Source organism: Pan troglodytes, chromosome 9, assembly GCF_028858775.2.
Source record: "Pan troglodytes isolate AG18354 chromosome 9, NHGRI_mPanTro3-v2.0_pri, whole genome shotgun sequence".
Lineage (NCBI taxonomy): Eukaryota > Metazoa > Chordata > Mammalia > Primates > Hominidae > Pan > Pan troglodytes.
In genome coordinates, this window is record NC_072407.2 from 16,522,481 (window position 1) to 16,542,284 (window position 19,804).

The window sequence follows — 19,804 nt, forward strand, 5'->3', positions numbered from 1 at the left end:
AGTCTGAGATCGATCTGCGATGCTGCAGATTGGCAGAGGGACGGGTGTCTGCCATTGCTGAGGCTTGAGTAGCTCACAGTGTAAACAAAGAGGCCAGGAAGCACGAATTGGGTGGAGCCCACTGCAGCTCAGCAAGGCCTACTGCCTCTGTAGATTCCACCTCTGGGGGCAGGGCATAATAGAACAAAAGGCAGCAGACAGCTTCTGCAGACTTAAACATCCCAGTCTGACAGCTCTGAAGAGAGCAGTGGTTCTCTCAGCATGGTGTTCGAGCTTCGAGAACGGACAGACTGCCTCCTCAAGTGGGTTCCTGACCCCCGTGTAGCCTGACTGGGAAACATCTCCCAGTAGGGGCCAACAGACACCTCAAACAGGTGGGTGCCCCTCTGGGACGAAGCTTCCAGAGGAAGGATCAGGTAGCAATACTTGCTGTTCTGCAGCTTCCGCTGGTGATACCCAGGCGAACAGCATCTGGAGTGGACCTCCAGCAAACTCCAACAGACCTGCAGCTGAGGGGTCTGACTGTTAGAAAACTAACAAACAGAAAGGAATAGCATCAATATCAACAAAAAGGACATCCACACCAAAACCCCATCTGTAGGTCACCAACATCAAAGATCAAAAACCACAAAGATGGGGAGAAGCCAGAGCAGAAAAGCTGAGAATTCCAAAAAACAGAGTGCCTCTTCTCCTCCAAAGGATCACAGCTCCTCGCCAGCAACAGAACAAAACTGGACAGAGAATGAGTTTGATGAGTTGACAGAAGTAGGCCTCAGAAGGTCGGTAATAACAAACTTCTCCGAGCTAAAGGAGCATATTCAAAACCATCGCAAGGAAGCTAAAAACCTTGAAAAAAGGTTAGACAAATGACTAACTAGAGTAAACAGTGTAGAGAAGACCTTAAATAACCTGATGGAGCTGAAAACCACGGCACAAGAACTTCATGATGCATGCACAAGCTTTGATAGCCAATTCGATTAAGTGGAAGAAAGGATATCAGTGATTGAAGATCAAATTAATGAAATAAAGCAAAAAGACAAGATTAGAGAGAAAAGAGTGAAAAGAAACAAACAAAGCCTCCAAGAAATACGGGACTATGTGAATAGACCAAATATACGTTTGATTGGTGTACCGGAAAGTGATGGGGAGAATGGAACCAAGTTAGAAAACATTCTTCAGGATATTATCCAGGAGAACTTCCCTAACCTAGCAAGGCAGGCCAACATTCAAATTCAGGAAATACAGAGAATACCACAAAGATACTCCTCGAGAAGAGCAACCCCAAGACACATAATTGTCAGATTCACCAAGGTTGAATTGAAGGAAAAAATGTTAAGGGCAGCCAGAGAGAAAGGTCAGGTTACCCACAAAGGGAGGCCAATCAGACTAACAGCAGATCTCTTGGCAGGAACACTACAAGCCAGAAGAGAGTAGGGGCTAATATTCAACATTCTTAAAGAAAAGAATTTTCAACCCAGAATCTCATATCCAGCCAAACTAAGCTTCATAAGTGAAGGAGAAATAAAACCCTTTACAGACAAGCAAATGCTGAGAGATTTTTGTCACCACCAAGCCTGCCTTATAAGAGCTCCTGAAGGAAGCACTAAACATGCAAAGAAACAATCAGTACCAGCCACTGCAAAAACATCCCAAATGGTAAAGACCATTGACACTACAAAGAAACTGCATCAATTAATGGGCAAAATAACCAGCTAACATCATAATGACAAGATCAAATTCAAACATAACAATATTAATCTTACATGTAAGTGGGCTAACTGCCCCAATTAAAAGACAGACTGGCAAATTGGATAAAGAGTCAAGACCCATCAGTGTGCTGTATTCAGGAGACCCATCTCATGTGCAAAGACTCACATAGACTCAAAATAAAGGGATGGAGGAAGATCTACCAAGCAAATGGAAAGCAAAAAAAAAAAAAAAAAGCAGGGGTTGCAATCCTAGTCTCTGATAAAACAGACTTTAAACCAACAAAGATCAAAAGAGACAAAGAAGGCCATTACATAATGGTAAAGGGATCAATTCACCAAGAAGAGCTAACTATCCTAAATATATATGCACCCAATACAGGAGCACCCAGATTCATAAAGCAAGTCCTTAGAGACCTACAAATAGACGTAGACTCCCACAGAATCACAATGGGAGACTTTAACACCCCACTGTCAATATTAGAGAGATCAACGAGACAGAAGGTTAACAAGGATATCCAGGACTTGAACTCAGCTCTGGACCAAGCAGACCTAATAGACATCTACAGAGCTCTCCACCCCAAGTCAACAGAATATACAGTCTTCTCAGCACCACATCACACTTATTCTAAAATTGACCACATAATTGGTAGTAAAACACTCCTCAGCAAATGTAAAAGAACAGAAATCACAACAAACTGTCTCTCAGACCACAGCACAATCAAATTAGAACTCTGGATTAAGAAATTCACTCAAAACTGCACAACTATGTGGAAACTGAGCAACCTGCTCCTGAATGACTACTGGATAAATAACAAAATGAAGGCAGAAATAAACATGTTCTTTGAAACCAACGAGAACAAAGACACAACATACCAGAATCTCTGGGACACATTGAAAGCAGTCTGTAGAGGGAAATTTATACCACTAAGTGCCCACAAAGAAAGCGGGAAAGATCTAAAATTGACACCCTAACAACACAATTAAAAGAACTAGAGAAGCAAGAGCAAACAAATTCAAAAGCTAGCAGAAGGCAAGAAATAACTAAGATCAGAGCAGAACTAAAGGAGATAGAGACAAAAAAAAACTTTCAAAAAATCAATGAATCCTGGAGCTGGTTTTTGGAAAAGATCAACAAAATAGACCACAAGCAAGACTAATAAAGAAGAAAAGAGAGAAGAATCAAATAGACACAATAAAAACTGATAAAGGGGATGTCACCACCAATCCCACAGAAATACAAACTACCATCAGAGAATACTATAAACACCTCTATGCAAATAAACTAGAAAATCTAGAAAAAATGGATAAATTCCTGGACACATACACCCTCCCAAGACTAAACCAGGAAGAAGTTGAATCTCTGAATACACCAATAACCGGTTCTGAAATTGAGGCAATAATTAATAGCCTACCAACGAAAAAAAGGCCAGGACCAGAACGGATTCACAGCCGAATTCTATCAGAGGTACAAAGAGGAGCTGGTACCATTCCTTCTGAAACTATTTCAATCAATAGAAAAAGAGGGAATCCTCTCTAACTCATTTTATGAGGCTAGCCTGGTAGAGACACAACAAAAAAAGAGAATTTTAGGCCAATATCCCTGATAAACATCGATGTGAAAATCCTCAATAAAATGCTGGCAAACAGAATCCAGCAGCACATCAAAAAGCTTATCCACCATGATCAAGTCAGCTTCATCCCTGGGATGCAAGGCTGGTTCAACATATGCAAATCAATAAACGTAATCCATCACATAAACAGAACCAATGACAAAAACCACATGATTATCTCAATAGATGCAGAAAAGGCCTTTGACAAAATTCAACAGCCTTTCATGCTAAAATCTCTCAATAAACTAGGTATTAATGGAACATATCTCAAAAAAATAAGAGCTACTTATGACAAACCCACAGCCAATATCGTACTTGATGGCAAAAACTGGAAGCATTCCCTTTGAAAACTGGCACAAGACGAGGATGCCCTCTCTCACCACTCCTATTCAACATAGTGTTGGAAGTTCTGGTCAGGGCGATCAGGCAAGAAAAAGAAATAAAGGGTATTCAATTAGGAAAAGAGGAAGTCAAATTGTCTCTGTTTGCAGATGACATGATTGTATATTTAGAAAACCCCATCGTCTCAGCCCCAAATCTCCTTAAGCTGATAAGCAACTTTAGCAAAGTCTCAGGATACAAAATCAATGTGCAAAAATCACAAGCATTCCTATACACCAATAATAGACAAACAGAGATCCAAATCATGAGTGAACTCCCATTCACAATTACTACAAAGAGAATAAAATACCTAGGAATTCAACTTACAAGGGATGTGAAGGATCTCTTCAAGGAGAACTACAAACCACTGCTCAACAAAATAAAAGAGAACACAAACAAATGGAAAAACATTTTCCATGCTCATGGATAGGAAGAATCAATATTGTGAAAATGCCCACACTGCCCAAAGTAATTTATAGATTCAATGCTATCCCCATCAAGCTACCACTGACTTTCTTCACAGAATTGGAAAAAACTACTTTAAAGTTCATATGGGACCAAAAAAGAGCCTGCATAGCCAAGACAATCCTAAGCAAAAAGAACAAAGCTGGAGGCATCACACTACTTGACTTCAAACTATACTACAAGGCTACAGTAACCAAAACAACATGGTACTGATACCAAAACAGATATATAGACCAATGGAACAGAAAAGAGGCCTTAGAAATAACACCACACATCTACAACCATCTGCTCTTTGACAAACCTGACAAAAACAAACAATGGGGAAAGGATTCCCTATTTAATAAATGGTGCTGGGATAACCTGCTAGCCATATGTAGAAAGCTGAAACTGGATCCCTTCCTTACACCTTATACAAAAATTAACTCAAGATGGATCAAAGACTTAAATGTAAGACCTAACAGCATAAAAACCCTAGAATAAAACCTAGGCAGTACCATTCAGGACATAGGCATGGGCAAAGACTTCATGACTAAAACACCAAAAGCAATGGCAGCAAAAGCCAAAATAGACATACAGGATCTAATTAAACTAAAGAGCTTCTGCACAGCAAAATAAACTATCATCAGGGTGAACAGGCAACCTACAGAATGGGAGAGAATCTTTGCAATCTACCCATCTGACAAAGGGCTGATATACAGAATCTACAGAGAACTTAAACAAATTTACAAGAAAAAAAAATCCCATCAAAAAGTGGGCAAAGGATATGAACAGACACTTCTCAAAAGAAGACATTTATGCAGCCAACAAACATATGAAAAAATACTCATCATCACTGGTCATCAGAGAAATGCAAATCAAAACCACAATGAGATACCATCTCACGCCAGTTAGAATGGCCATCATTAAAAAGTCAGGAATCAACAGATGCTGGAGAGGATGTGGAGAAATAGGAACGCTTTTACACCGTTGGTGGGAGTATAAATTAGTTCAACCACTGTGGAGGACAGTGTGGTGATTCCCTAAGGATCTAGAGCTAGAAATATCATTTGACCCAGCTATCCCATTACTGGGTATATACCCAAAGGGTTATAAATCATGCTACTATAAAGACACATGCACATGTATGTTTATTGCGGCACTATTCACAATAGCCAAGACTTGGAACCAACCCAAATGCCCATCAATGATAGACTGGATTAAGAAAATGCACATATACACCATGGAATACTATGCAGCCATAAAAAAGGATGAGTTCCTGTCCTTCAAAGGGACATCGATGAAGCTGGAAACCATCATTCTAAGGAAACTATCACAAGGACAGAAAACCAAACCCTGCATGTTCTCACTCATAAGTGGGACTTGAACAATGAGACACATGGACACAGGGCGAGGAGCATCACACCCTGGGGCCTGTTGGGGGGTGGGGGGCTAGGGGAGGGATAGGATTAGGAGAAATACCTAATGTAAATGATGAGTTGATGGGTGCAGCAAACCAACGTGGCACATATATACCTGTGTAACAAACCTGCACATTGTGCACATGTACTCTAGAACTTAAAGTATAATAAAAAAAAGAAAAAAAGAGAGAGATACTAATAGCCAGTATTTATTAAACTAAGGTCTTATCATCTGCTAGGCACTGAGCTGAGTTGCTTATTTATTCTCACTCTCTTGGTCCTCTCAACAACCTCATGAGGAATTCCTCATTTTATGATAAAAGTGAGGCAACAGCAAGGTTAAGTAACTTGCACAGGATTATACAGCTTTGGCTGCAGAATGGTGATTTGAACCCATATGCTTCACCACTACGTGACCCTTTCTTGTACAACACACAGCCTGCCTGTTGGCATTCTTGAAGGAAGATGACAGGACCGGGATAGGAAAGCTGCTGGGTGGCTGAGAGTAGCCACAAGTTTATCTAGAAATGTAATTGCCTAAGAAAAGGCTGGGGACAGAACTGGCCTCATTTAGGAACTGTGAAGTTTTGAGTGACATGGGCCACCCAGGGATTTGGAGGAGACTAGACATAAAAGAAACCCTACAGGGCATATAGTCCCATGGCTTCATTTTTAAAAATTAATCATGTTTGTGATAAATTCATAATTTTTTTTTGAGACAGGGTCTGGCTCTGTTGCCCAGACTGGAGTGCAGTGGCACAATCTCGGCTCACTGCAGCCTTTGCCTCCTTGGCTCAAGCCATCCTTACACCTCAGCCTCCTGAGTAGCCGGGACTACAGGCGCATGCCATCATACCTGGCTAATTCTTGTATTTTTTGTAGAGACAGGTTTTTGCCATGTTGTCCAGGCTAGGTTTTTGCCATGTTGTCCAGGCTGGCCTTGAATTCCAAACTCAAGCAATCCACCCGGCTCAGCCTCCCAAAGTGCTGGGATTACAGGCATGGGCCACCATGCCCAGCTGTAGATTTTTATTGAAGTATAAAATACATACAGAAAATCTGCTGAAAGTACTATGTGTATGTCTCATTGATTTTTAAAAGTGAATATATCCACGTAACCAGTATCCAGATCAGGAAACAGAACATTAGCAGCTTCAGTGGTTTCCCTCATGCCACCCACTCCATTCTAGTCACTACACCGTCCAAGGCTAATCAATATCCTGACTTCTAACATTATAGAGTAGTTTTGCCTGTTTGTGAACTTTACATGAATACAATTATACAGTATGTGCTCTTTTGTGTCTGATTTCCTTCGCTCAACATTATATTGTAAGATCCATTCCTGTTGCTGCTTGTAGTCGCAAATTGTTCACTCTCATTGCTGTGGTTATCACAATCAATTCAACTGTTAACAGGCAGCTGAATGGTGCTGCTGTGAACTTTCTAGAGCCTATATCTGTGTGTACACATGTACTCATTTTTGTTGGGTATAACCTATAATTGAAATTGTTGATCATAAGGTATGTATGATGGTTGGCTTTAGTAGGTACTGCCTTGGCTTCATTTTATAGATGATGGGAAAAATAAATGCAGAAAGGGAAGAGATTTATCCAAGATCACCTGGCTGCTAAGCTAAGATTGGAACCTGAGTTTATTCTCTTCCAGTGCATTTGTCTAGGCCCCAATTTCAAGAAGAGGCAGCCTAGAGATTCAGCAGAGTCTTACGTATCACACATTTAATTGATGATCTGTCCTTAGAATCAAACCCCTTGGGTAAGATGAAAACAATGACCGAGCATGAGAGGGGGTGCTGTTCAGTGGGGACATAATTGTAAATACCAATTTAGAGTGGAGGGAGCTGGTACAAGCTCTTCCCATCCTATCAAAGAATAGCATGCAGCATGTCTCTAAGTAAGATTTAGATTCAGCCTACTTCAGTGCCAGGCCCTGTAGATGGTGCTTTCCCATAGATTATCTCATTTCCTCTTCTAAACAAAAACCAGATCAATTCACATTCTTAAGGATTCTAAAAGCATTATATCAAATGAGAGTAGATGAACTCTGTAAGTAAACAAGAGCAATGTAGAACAGTGCTTCTCAAACAATCTGCTAAAGGACCAATTCATCATACAGCAATATTTTTGTAAATAAAAATAAAAAATTACTAGAAAAATAGAATGAAAACATATTCAAAATATAAGCTTCTGATTTTTATTATTAGATTAAACAGACATAAAGTGTTGTTAAATTGCTATAAAAGTTTCTAAAAACTCTCAATTTCTACATTTATGTCATTGGCTAATTGTTGGGAACAGGCCCCCCCAAAATCTGGCCATAAACTGGCCCCAGAACTGGCCATAAACAAAATCTCTGCAGCACTGTGACATGTTCATGATGGCCATAACGCCCACGCTGGAAGGTTGTGGGTTTACCGGAATGAGGGCAAGGAACACTTGGCCCGCCCAGGGTGGAAAACCACTTAAAGGTGTTCTTAAACCACAAACAATAGCATGAGCGATCTGTGCCTTAAGGACATGCTTCTGCTGCAGATAACTAGCCCAACCCATCCCTTTATTTCGGCCCATCCCTTTGTTTCCCATAAGGGATACTTTTAGTTAATCTAATATCTATAGAAACAATGCTAATGACTGGCTGGCTTGCTGTTCATAAATACGTGGGTAAATCTCTTTTCGAGGCTTTCAGCTCTGAAGACTGTGAGACCCCTGATTTCCCACTTCACACCTCTATATTTCTGTGTGTGTGTCTTTAATTCCTCTAGCGCCGCTGGGTTAGGGTCTCCCTGACCAAGCTGGTCTTGGCAGCTAATAATGGTATCCAGATCAATACTGGTTTGCAGACTACACTGTGAGTAGCACTGATTTATAATTCACCACCCATTCCCACTGGCCTTTCCAGAAAGATTGATAATGATCTTACCAGTAGAAATGCTTGAATAACAAGGTATCAGCATAATATTGAGGAGACCCTGGGAACCATTCCCACCAATGCAGGTTACTGCATACATTAACAGGACTTTATTGTTCCCCTGTCTTCCAAAAATTTCTTGCCCAGGAAGATAAAAAGCTATGAATAACTTTCTTGTTCTTTTCAAGAACTCCCCACCAAATCTCATTGAAGTGAACATAAACCCATTAGACTTTTCAATAGATAGCATTAAAAAGACTATTTACTCTCCAAGACTCTTGGAAAGCTTTGCCTAGGGTCTACCAGTCCTTATCTATTATATCATGATCCTTAGTCAAACTTAATCAAGCACCATCCCACTGGAAGGCCTGTCTTCATCAAGATTCCAAAACCTTATAAATATCCCTTCCCCTACTCCAAGATGCTACTGAGACTCTGCCCAGGCAGGGCTCTCCTTATCATGGTGTACAAAAAAATTCAGCTTTGCCTTCTTCCACAGCTTATTTTGCTGATATTTTCTGGGAGCTAGCATTCAACAATCAAGACTTTACTCCTCCTTTTAGCCTTGCTTAGTGGTTTTCCAAGTTTAATGAACGTAACAATTACTGAGGAGTATTATATATGCAAAAGCATGCATGGGCAACTGAAGGAATCTCCATGGGTAATTTTGATTATGGCACATTTAGGACTAAGCCTTGCATACAGATATTAGCAATTTTTGAAAGAATAAAGAACCACAGACTGTTAAGAGCTGAAAGTAGCCCTAAATGGCAAGACATCAGGGTGTGAATCAGCTATTAATACATCGAAATCACCTGATGTAGTCTGTTTAAAAAACACCTATCCCTTGGTTTCACCTGAGATCGACTGAATCAGAATTTCTGGAGATGGGGCCTGTGAATGCAACAAACTTCTAAGGGACTGTGATGCACGATCAAGTTTGAGAACCACTGTTCTGTGCCAACCATTTCATTTTGTAGATGAGGAAATGGAGACTCAGAAAAGGGAGTAAACCTTTCCAAGATCACACCGCTATTGAGCTACGTGTCTCTTAATTCCCTGACAAGAGCTCTCGGGGCTGGAGATACGCTTTTGGAGATGTCCTATATCTGATATCCTGAACAAAAATGATTAATGATGTAATCAAAACACACTTATATTTTGGCTTCTCACCATCCCTTTAAGATTTATTGTCTAGGAGGAGTTGTAGTAATGTTCCCAGGCTAGCAGACATCATGACTTTTCTGCTGTTAAGTAAGAGGCACCAACTAAAGCAGAATTTTTTTTTTTTTAAAAAGGTAAAATTAAGACTCAAGATAAAATGAACCTATACGGTGTTGAGAATCTGTTGACTATCTTTTTGTTAAATTTTAGTTCTACTCAGAAACTGTTGCTTGTCACTTTATTTAGTTTAAGGAACGGTGGATGGGTTAATAAAAGGCTGAGTAACATCTCCTGTGAAGAAGCACAGCTGGCCCTGGCAGGAAGTGCAAGTGGGGTCTGGGAAAAGATTCAAGGTCCAAGCAGCTACTCCCCACGGTTTCCATTACTCAGACCACGTGGCTTCTTGAGCACACTTCTTTGCTCCATTCTTTGGTTTCCCTACTCCTCAGCATGCACGTGGCTAGAAACAGCCACCCTAGTTTTGATTGCGAATGATCATCAGTCACGAGCACAACTTCTGACAACAGTCTCTCCAGCTTAATGCAGTCTTAACTGGGGCCAGCTGATCGGCTGCTCTTCAGTAAAGCAGTAGCGCCCTTTGGATTAGGTGTTCACCCAGGTTCAATCAGCTGTAGCCTAGAAGGAAGGGGCCACAAGGAGGAAACACAGTTGCCAAGGTGCTGTGAGTCTGTGTGTGAGAGAGAGACAGAGGGACAAAGAGCCCGAGTGAGAACTTGAGATGGGCAAACTCAATAACACGTGCCTTTTAATCATTTCCAGTATGAGTCCTTCAAACACTGTGCTTTGTGTGACTCCCCTGTTATCTCAAATGAGTCTGGTTGTCACTCTCTTGCTTTTATTTAGGCAGGATAAATTTTGCGGGAAGTCCTGTAGGAGCTCATGGTTGTGCTTTTCCCATTCATGTTTCCACCACCATGTGGGATCTTCCTTTGTATAAGCTGCTAGAAACACGGATGTCTTACAAGAGTAAGAAGCCTCGGCTTTACCCTTGTGCACTCCAAGCTTCTCAGTCTTGGATGGGAGTAGAGACGAGGAGGTTGACGGTCATGGATAGGTTCAGGAGTGATTGGTTCTGCCCACTTTGGTGGGGCCTGGACACATTTTGGTTCACTGCAATAATTTCTTCCAGGAGCTGCAGTCTTGTGGGCGCAAGACGTGGGCCTGATAACCCCACAGGCAGTAGTGCTGGGGCAGAGCGAGCTCACCAGCCGCCGGCTGGAAGACCCCGGGAGAGTAGCAGGGTTGGGTTGGTTCTCAGATGTGTTTTGCGCCAGGCTGTGTGGTGGGTGCAGAGCCTGGGTAAATGAAGCTTTCCGGCTCGACCGCTCCCAACCTGGGCACACACGGCCTCCTGTCCTGCAAGGGGCAGTTTTGGGGCATCCTCCCTGCTTGGGGCAACCCGGGGGCGCAAGGCGCGGCCCCGGGAGCACAGCTCCTTCCAGGGCAGAGGGCGGCGCGAGGGAGGGAGCGAGGGAGGGAGCGAGGGAAGGGAAAGGCGAGCGTGAGCTGCCTCAAATGCTTGGAATAATTCCGCTTCCGTTTGGAAAGCCGCAGCCTCAGTCCCGCCGCCGCCCGCTGCGTCCGCCCAGCGCCAGCTCCGCGTCCCGACCGGCCCGCGGCAGCCTGCGCCGCGCCATGGCCACCTCCCCGCAGAAGTCGCCTTCTGTCCCCAAGTCTCCCACTCCCAAGTCGCCCCCGTCCCGCAAGAAAGATGATTCCTTCTTGGGGAAACTCGGAGGGACCCTGGCCCGGAGGAAGAAAGCCAAGGAGGGTGAGTGCGGCCAGGCCGGCCGGGCGGGTGGTAGGAGCCGGGGGTGCCGTAGGGGCCGAGGGGCCGGGGCGCTGGGACCGGGCGGGAGCGCGCCGCGGGTGCCCGGCGCGGTGGGGCGCGCGGCGATGCGTGCGCGCGCTTCCCGGGTACGTCGGGCAGGAGCGACGCGCACCCCACACTGAGCCCGGGGCTCGCGGGCCATCGAGGCCACCCCGCCCGCTCGCGGTCGCCCGGGCGCTGCCCTCCTGGGCCGGGGACCAGGCCAACGCCCCCGCCGGGCCGTGGGCGGGCGCCGCTTGGCGGCCGGAGGCGGCGGGACCGGAGCCCAGGCGGGGCCCCTGCCCGCAGACAGTGCGATCCAGTAGGCCCTGCCCCGCCCTCTGCGCCCGAAGGCTGGCATTTCCCAAGTTTCCGCTGCAACTTTCCTGGGCGCCGTCACTCTTACTCGTTGCCTTCATTGGTCCTTAAAATCAGGTCGTTTCCTGGACCTGCTGACGTCCTCTGGCAGCGGCGTCGTGGCTTTGGCCTCTTCGGGATCTTTTGTCCATCCCGAGGGCGGAGAAGGGCTCTGTTAATGGAGTAGGTGGACATCGAGTGTTTGTTGAATGAATGAGCGAAAAACTGGCAAACCTAGCGTGCCCTCGGTGTAATACACAATAAACTCCCACCAAACGAGAAAACCTGCGTGAGACACAAACTTCGTCATGGGCCTGCTGTGAACTCAGGCATTCAGGGCTTTTGTAAAAACTTTTGTTTTTTCCCCGCCAGAGTGAATTGAGGCGACCTTATTCTTTTTTTTTTTTTTTTTTTTTTTTCAGGGTAGTTTGCATGTAGCATATTTTTTTCCCATGCACAGATTTTGCGTCCTGGTTTTTGGTTTGAAAACTGAGGTGGCAGTTCTCAAGAAGCACTGTGGGGACTGGTGTGTAGATAGAAGTTGCTGAGTTAAACATTTTTGTTTTAAACATTTTTTAGTTGATGCATGATGTACATAGTTTTGGGGCACATGTGATAATGTAATACATTCATATAATTTGTAAAGATCAAATTGCACAGGAAAGGGGTCCCAGTCCAGACCCCAAGAGAGGGTTCTTGGATCTCACGCAAGAAAGAATTCAGGGTGAGTCCACACAGTAAAGTGAAAGCAAATTTATTAAGAAAGTAGAGGAATAAAAGAATGGCCACTCCATAGACAGAGCAGCCTGGGGCTGCTGGTTGCCCATTTTTATGGTTATTTCTTGATGGTATGCTAAACAAGGGGTGGATTATTCATGTCTCCTCTTTTTAGACCATATAGGGTAACTTCCGGACGTTGCCATGGCATGTGTAAACTGTCCTGGCGCTGCTGGGAGTGTATCAGTGAGGACGACCAGAGGTCACTCTTGTCGCCATTTTGGTTTTGGTGGGTTTTAGCCGACTTCTTTACTGCGACCTGTTTTATCAGCAAGGTCTTTATGACCTGTTTCTTGTGCCCACATCCTATCTCATCCTGTAAGTTAGAATGCCTTAACCTTCTGGGAATGCAGCCCAGTAGGTCTCACTCAGCCTTGTTTTACCTGGCCCCATTCAAGATGGAGTTGCTCTGGTTCACATGCCTCTGACAAAATCACTGTACTTGGGATATCCATCACGTTAAAGATTTGTCTTTTCTCTATGCTAGACCATTGGAATTCTAGATATTTTGAAATATACAAGACGTTATTGTAAAATATAGTTAGTTTACCAGTCTAACACTAGGTCTTCTTATATCAAATGGTATATTTGTAACCATTAATCAACTTCTCTTCCCCCCTAAAAAATGTTTTCAATAGATTGCTCCGTGAATTGGAAATAACCTTTTGAAAGCTGTGATGCTGTGTGAAATGTTTCATGTTTGTAAGTCATCTTAAAGTATAAAAACATCTTCAGCGTTGAGGATTATCAGACTTGATGAAGAACTAGACTTCTATTCCCTAGATTGAAACGAGAAGCAGCAAAAACATACGAAAGTTTCCCCACGTTGGTTATTTTGGTAACCCATTGAGTAGTGTACAGTTGGTGGCAAATCATGAAACCCTGGCTTGGAAAGCTCTTTTCTAGACCATGTTTCTAACTTCTTCCTTGCAGCATTCCTGACATAGTCTCATCCAGTTTAAGATGGGGCAGCTGAGAAATATTGAAGCTCATGACCTACCAGGATAACCATCTTTACCTACTCTGTAGAAATTTCTCTCTCTGTACCTATCACTGCTGGTAGAGCCAGAGAATGAGTCTGGGGTGGCCTTTTATTAATACCTTGCTGAAGTAGGCTATCCTGCTTTCTAGAGTCTTCTCTCCACCAGGCCCAACATCCTCTATTCATCACAGACATAATTTTAAGGACTTTTGCATCCTGTCTCTTTAGTTTCAGACAGGGTCCCTGCAGGAAAAAGAAGGCCAATTTAGTTGAGATTTTGAAAATAATTTAGTGAAAGGGCTGTTGACAGAGCTGTGGGCAGGGTTAAGGGAACTAAGAAGGGATGCTGAGGTCCCTAGGGGCTAGCAACAGGAGGAAGCTCTTAATCACTCCGAGGCCTGAGGGACAAGGGAAGCAAATTGGAACCTATTACAAGCTGGGGTTATGGACGAGGGGCTGCTGGACTGGAACTATAGTCATAGAGGGATGCAGCTACTGTCCGAAATATGCAGACAGAGCAAGGAGAGAGTGGCACAATAAATGCACATTCTGCATGTTCTCTGTCTTCTTGCCCGTGCGTCACCTACTGGTGCTGAACCCAGTGGGAAGCCATCAGAGCAAGGGATCTGCAATAGATAGGGGCAGCGTCCATAGGGCACAGAGCAGTGCAGAGAATAGATCACAGTGGGGACGGTGGAAATGGAGAATACCTAGCAGATCAACCTGTTACCAGACCCGCTCAAAGTGAGCTCTCCAGAAGTCACCATAGTACAGTTGTAGTGCAAGCCAGCCACCCCAGATTAGGACTGTCACCTCCCTTATTCTAGCACAGACACAATGTTCTTTTAATGCAGCTAAGGTTGCTTCTAACTATTCTGCCAGCCACGTTGCACTGTGATCGCTCATTGAGCTTGCTATCAGCTTACTCAAAGACATTTTTATATTTGTTGCTCCTAAATCACAGCCTTCCCTACCTTGGATTTACTCAGTTGGGTTTTTGAAACCAAGTGTAAGATCTTATTTTCATCCCTGTTATATTTCACTGTAAAGTCCTGATTCCTTCATTCAGTCTGTCAACTAATCCAGGGGCTGTAAATGGGTGAATGGAAGAACACAGAGCCTCTTCTGAAGGGCCAGCCACCACCCAGCTCCAGCTGCTTGCTGCGGCATATGGTATTTCTGCAAGCCCAGGCAAAGAAGGCAGTGGGTTGGTTTGAAATGACTGTCCTTAGTGAGTATGTGCTGGATCTCAATGATCAGTGCTGAAGTGATGGTTAGTAGGTGTGGGGCCCCATTAACCATCACTTCAGTAAAAATAAGGCTGGATATTGCTCTGCATCCTGGATAAGCTCACAGCTTTGTGCTCTGTAGAATCTGCCTTCTTCAACTTTCTGTTTGGTGTTCTTGAACCTCTCATTCTTCATTCCTCAAGATCACTGCCATCAGTCTGTCCACAGATTATCTCAGTGCTTTGGTGTAGCATTCTCCGAGGCCCAAGGACTCCCATTCATTCATTTGGTACCTGCTATGTCCCACTGTAGGACACAACAAATGGAAAGATATAATACTTGTTAGAATATAGTTGACCCTTGAACTATGTGGGGGTTATGGACATTGACCCCCTGTACAGTCAAAATTCTGTGTATAGTTTTTAACTCCCCACAAACTTAACTGCTAATAGCCTACCGTTGACCAGAAGCCTTACTGATAATAGTCAATCAACACATATTTTGTATTGTATACTGTATACTTACAATAAACAAACTGGAGAAAAGAAAATGTTACCCCCTAAGAAAATCATAAGGAAGAGAAAATACATTTGCAAAACTGTGCTGCATTACCGATACTGTAAGTTTACATTGTCTGACTGAAATGGTAGGTAACCACAGCTGCACACCTCAACCTATGGTACATATCAAGCAATTCAACTTTTCTTATAATGTCATGACTTTTCTCTGATACTTGGGAGTACTTCCAGCATCTCTAGTGGCACTTTGTTAGAGTCCCATGGTGTTAGTCAAGGTTTATGGTATTTCACTAAGCATGAAAAATATGCAAGAACCTCAAGAGATCACTTTTAACTGTGGTACACAATTTACTGGAGAGATGAACTGTTCACGTGGAGATGATTAGCGTCACACGGTGTTTTAAGCAGATACTTGCAGCGCTTGAGCTCACCACAATAGCAACAGGAGGTAGCTGTGAAATTATTACAGTGGTACAGTATGTACTACAGTTCGTTTCGTGCAGTGAGGATTTAATCTTTACGTTTACATTTCTCTCATCTGCAGATGGCATCACGCACAGTTCTTGTGTGTATGTGTACATTTTGACATTTCGATAAGTTCTAACTTTTTGTAATAGATTTGTTTATATTTTATGGTAGTAAATGAGAAGGCAGACAAGTATCGATGTATATTTTATGCATTCGTGACATGAGTAACTTTTTCTTTTTTTTTTTTTAATATTTCTAGGCTACATGGTTCATCTCAAGGTTTTTCTAATTGTCACAGATCTCCAAAAATATTTTCCCATATAGTTATTGAAAAAATTTGCATATAAGTGGACCCTCGCAGTTCAAACCTGTGTTGTTCAAGGATCAACTCTATTTAGGTTAATAATTTCATGTAAAAAATGTCCTCCTAAGGAAAACTACATCATAGAATGACTATGAGTCTCATAAGAATGCACTCAACTAGTCATCACTCCTGTGTTTTCATAAGAAAAAACAGTGTTAGAGTCCAAGAGAGAACAAGGGTTAAAAGCATGGTCTTTAGGATTAGACACATTTCAATTGGATTTCTGGTTCAACCCCTTATTCATTCTATGACTTAAGACAAGTTACTTAACCCCTGTAAGCCTCTGTGTCTTCATCTATAAAATGAGAATAAGAATTCCTTCTTTACATGGAAGTTGTGAGGTTTAAATGAGATCGAGAATGTAAAATGCATTGCATGGCACAAGTAATGGTAGCTATTAAAATTGACAACTCAATTTTCATTGGTCTTTGAAATTTGAAATAGTCTTTTTATTATGGACTGCACTGGCTTTTTCAGGTTCTGTAAATAGCCTAGTGGCCCATGACTATATGCCTGTGGGACACTATTTTGTCCCTTTAGGAGTTAAGGGATCTTTCTTTGCAAGTGAGAGCCTCCCTTTTCCCAAGATGACACATTTCAGCACTTTATCTGGGCCCCTTCTTATGAGTTGTAGCTTAAGCGGCTTTTGTTTTTCTCTGTTGATCTTTTTCTTCTTCTTTTGGGTTTTCAATTCCGTTTCTGTTGGACATGGCCCTCCTGTGTGGATTCTTTCACTGCCCTTTCAGAGTCTACTTGCCAGAGGGCCACTTTTCAACTTTCTTTCCCTGAAACTGTCCTCAAGACGTGCTCTTTCAAGCAACACTAACTTGAATTGTACCTCTCTGCTGAAGGCACCCGAATTAGGCCAGCAGCACTGGTCATTCCTGTCGTTTACCCATTCATTTAAGTTTTTATCCCCCAGAGTTTTACATTTTGATCAGGACCTGAGGTATCCAATGAAGGCTTTAATTTCATAATTCTTCTAATAATACTAGTTCTTACCACTTGATTCTCATTGGCTGCCCAGTGTTGCTGGAGAAAAATCCACAAACCTTGCAACAAATTTATGGTTTCTAGAGTGAGTAGAACCCTTAGCACTGCAGAGCTACCCTTTTCTTCTAATCAGGGTGCATTCTCATTTTTCCAAAGTACATCTTTTTCTGTAGAGACACAGTCTTGCTATGTTGCCCTGGTGGGTCTCAAACTCCTGGGCATATCTAACTTTTTCTTAATTTTTTTTGATATTTCTAGATCACAAAATTCATCTGCAATTTTTTCAAATTGTTGCAGTTCTCAAAAAAGTTTCTAATACATTTATTTTAAAAATTTGCATATAAGTGGACTCCTGAAATTCAAACCTGCATTGTTCAAGGGGCACGCCTTGAACAATGGCACCCATGTTGTTGTCCATAGCCCCTAAAACCCTTCCCTGGATTTTCAAATAGAAAATTGAGACCAGCTATGAGCTCCTTCAAGTTCCCTTTCTACCATATCTGGCCAGTCCCACCCATATGTGCAACTGTCTTTGTGCTCCCCACCTGCCCTAGTCCCTTCCAAGGAGGTCCCTTCTCTCCTTGCTCATAAGGCCATTTCTTTCAGCTTCCTCCCAGACTTGGCATAGCCAGATATGCTATTTCTCATATCCCATCTTTTTTTGCCACTCTGTTGCCCTGACGTTCTGTAAATATGCTTGAGTCTTTCCTATTTGGAGAAAATCTCCTGATACTGGTTTCCTCTTTAGCTACTCACCAGATGCCTTGAAAGAGTTATCTCTACCTGCTTGTCTTTTCTTATCTCCCAGTCACTTTCTGATCCATTATTCCCATTCTTTCAGCAACTATTTATTGAGTGCCTAACATGTACCATGCACTGTACTAGGTGCTAGAAAGGAAAACAAAACAAAAACTCTTGCCTTCCTGGAGCTTACATTCTAACAGGGGAGACAGGTAATAAACAAGATAAATTGGTAACGTATGTATTTTGTTTGAGTGGTAGTAAGTGCTAGAGAGCAGAATAAAGCAAGAAAAAGAGAAATAGAGGGTTGTGGTATGAGGATGGTTGTCAGTATTAAGTAGGATGGCTAGAGAAGGCCTCACTAAGAAGGGTAGATTTGAGTCCCAATCTGAAGGAAGTGAGGAAGAGAACCATATGTATATCTTGGAAAATAACATTACAGGTGGAAGGAATGACAGATGCAAAGACCTTGAGGCAGGTGTGGACCTGGTACATTATTGAGGACCAAGAAGGAGGTTGATGTGACTGGAGAAGAGGGTGAGCATGATTGTGGAATGGGGGTTGGTCCCGGGTGTAACAGGAAGGGCAGAGGCAGGTTTTGTAGCGCCCTGGAAGCCATTGTAAAACTTGGGCCTTTACTCAGAGTTAGATGGGAAGGCTCGGGAAGACTTTGTGCAGAGGAATGGCGTGATCTCACTTCTGTTTTAACTGATGGTGCTAAAACACCATCACTCAGATGGTGTTAAGTGACTGAAGCAGGCAGAGATGAAGCAGGGAGATGAGGCAAAAGGTTTCTAGAATGAGGCTGGGCATGGTGGCTCACGCCTGTAATCCCAGCACTTTGGGAGGCGAAGTGGGTGGATTGCTTGAGCTCAGGAGTTCAAGACCAGCCTGGGCAACATGGCGAAACCCCATCTCTACAAAAAAATTAGCCATGGGTGGTGGTGCACACCTGTAGTCCCAGCTACTCAGGAGGCTGACATGGGAGGATCGCTTTAGCCCAGGAGTTTGGGACTGCAGTGAGCCATGATCACACCACTGCACTCCAGTCTATGTGACAGAGCAAGACCCTGTCTCAATAAATAATAAATAAATAAAGGCTACCAGAATGACCCAGCTGAGAGATGATAGTGCTCAGGAACAGAGTGGTAGCAAGGGAAGGAGTGAGGGTCAAATTCTGGATATATTTTTAAAATACAGCAGATCTTGATGAAAGATCGGATGGCAGCTAAGAGTAGAATTAAGATGACCCCAAAGGTTTTGGTCTGGGCAACTAAAAAGATGAACTGATTTTAATTGAGTTGGAGAATCCTGAAGGAGGTCAGCAACTTTTTCTGAAAGGGCCAAATAGTAACTATCTAAGGCTTTATGAGACCTATGACCTGGTTTGCACTATTCAGCTCTGCCTTTGCTGCCAGAGACAATAGGTCAATGAACAAGTGTGGCTATGTTCCCATATAATTTTAGTTATGGTCACTGAAATTTGAATTTCCCATGATTTTCATGTGTTACAAAAGATGCTTCTTTTGTTTCTTCTCAGCTATTGAAGGAAGCATGTACATGTACATGAGAATGTAAAAACCATTCTTAGCACTTGGGCTGTACAAAATAGATGGCAGCCTGCACATGACCCAAGGGCAGTAGTTTGCTGCCCCATCCTCCATTTTATTCCCCATGTCTAATCATCTTTTATGAAATCCTGCTGAGTCTACCATCACTAAATATCTAAATATCACTGCTTTAATTCAGCCTTCACAAGTGCTCTGGATTGTTCGTTCATTTTCAAAATTTTTACTCTTATTTTCCACCTGAAATACTGTGTTATCCACCCAGCTAGGCTTCCTATCATGGGTCCATTTTTGTTCAACCCATTCTTCATCCTTTTGCCACTAC

General features: G+C 42.9%; 1 protein-coding gene across 1 annotated transcript in view; it reads left to right on the plus strand.

Annotated features, from left to right (window-relative positions):
- The first annotated feature begins 10,814 nt into the window (after nt 1-10,814).
- PARVA (parvin alpha) overlaps nt 10,815-19,804 on the plus strand; it is a 153,216-nt gene continuing 144,226 nt past the window's right edge. Inside the window, exon 1 of the mRNA XM_009459955.5 lies at nt 10,815-11,443. Coding sequence (XP_009458230.4) covers nt 11,188-11,443 — 256 coding nt within the window. The 5' untranslated portion in view covers nt 10,815-11,187. The remainder of the gene's footprint in view (nt 11,444-19,804) is intronic.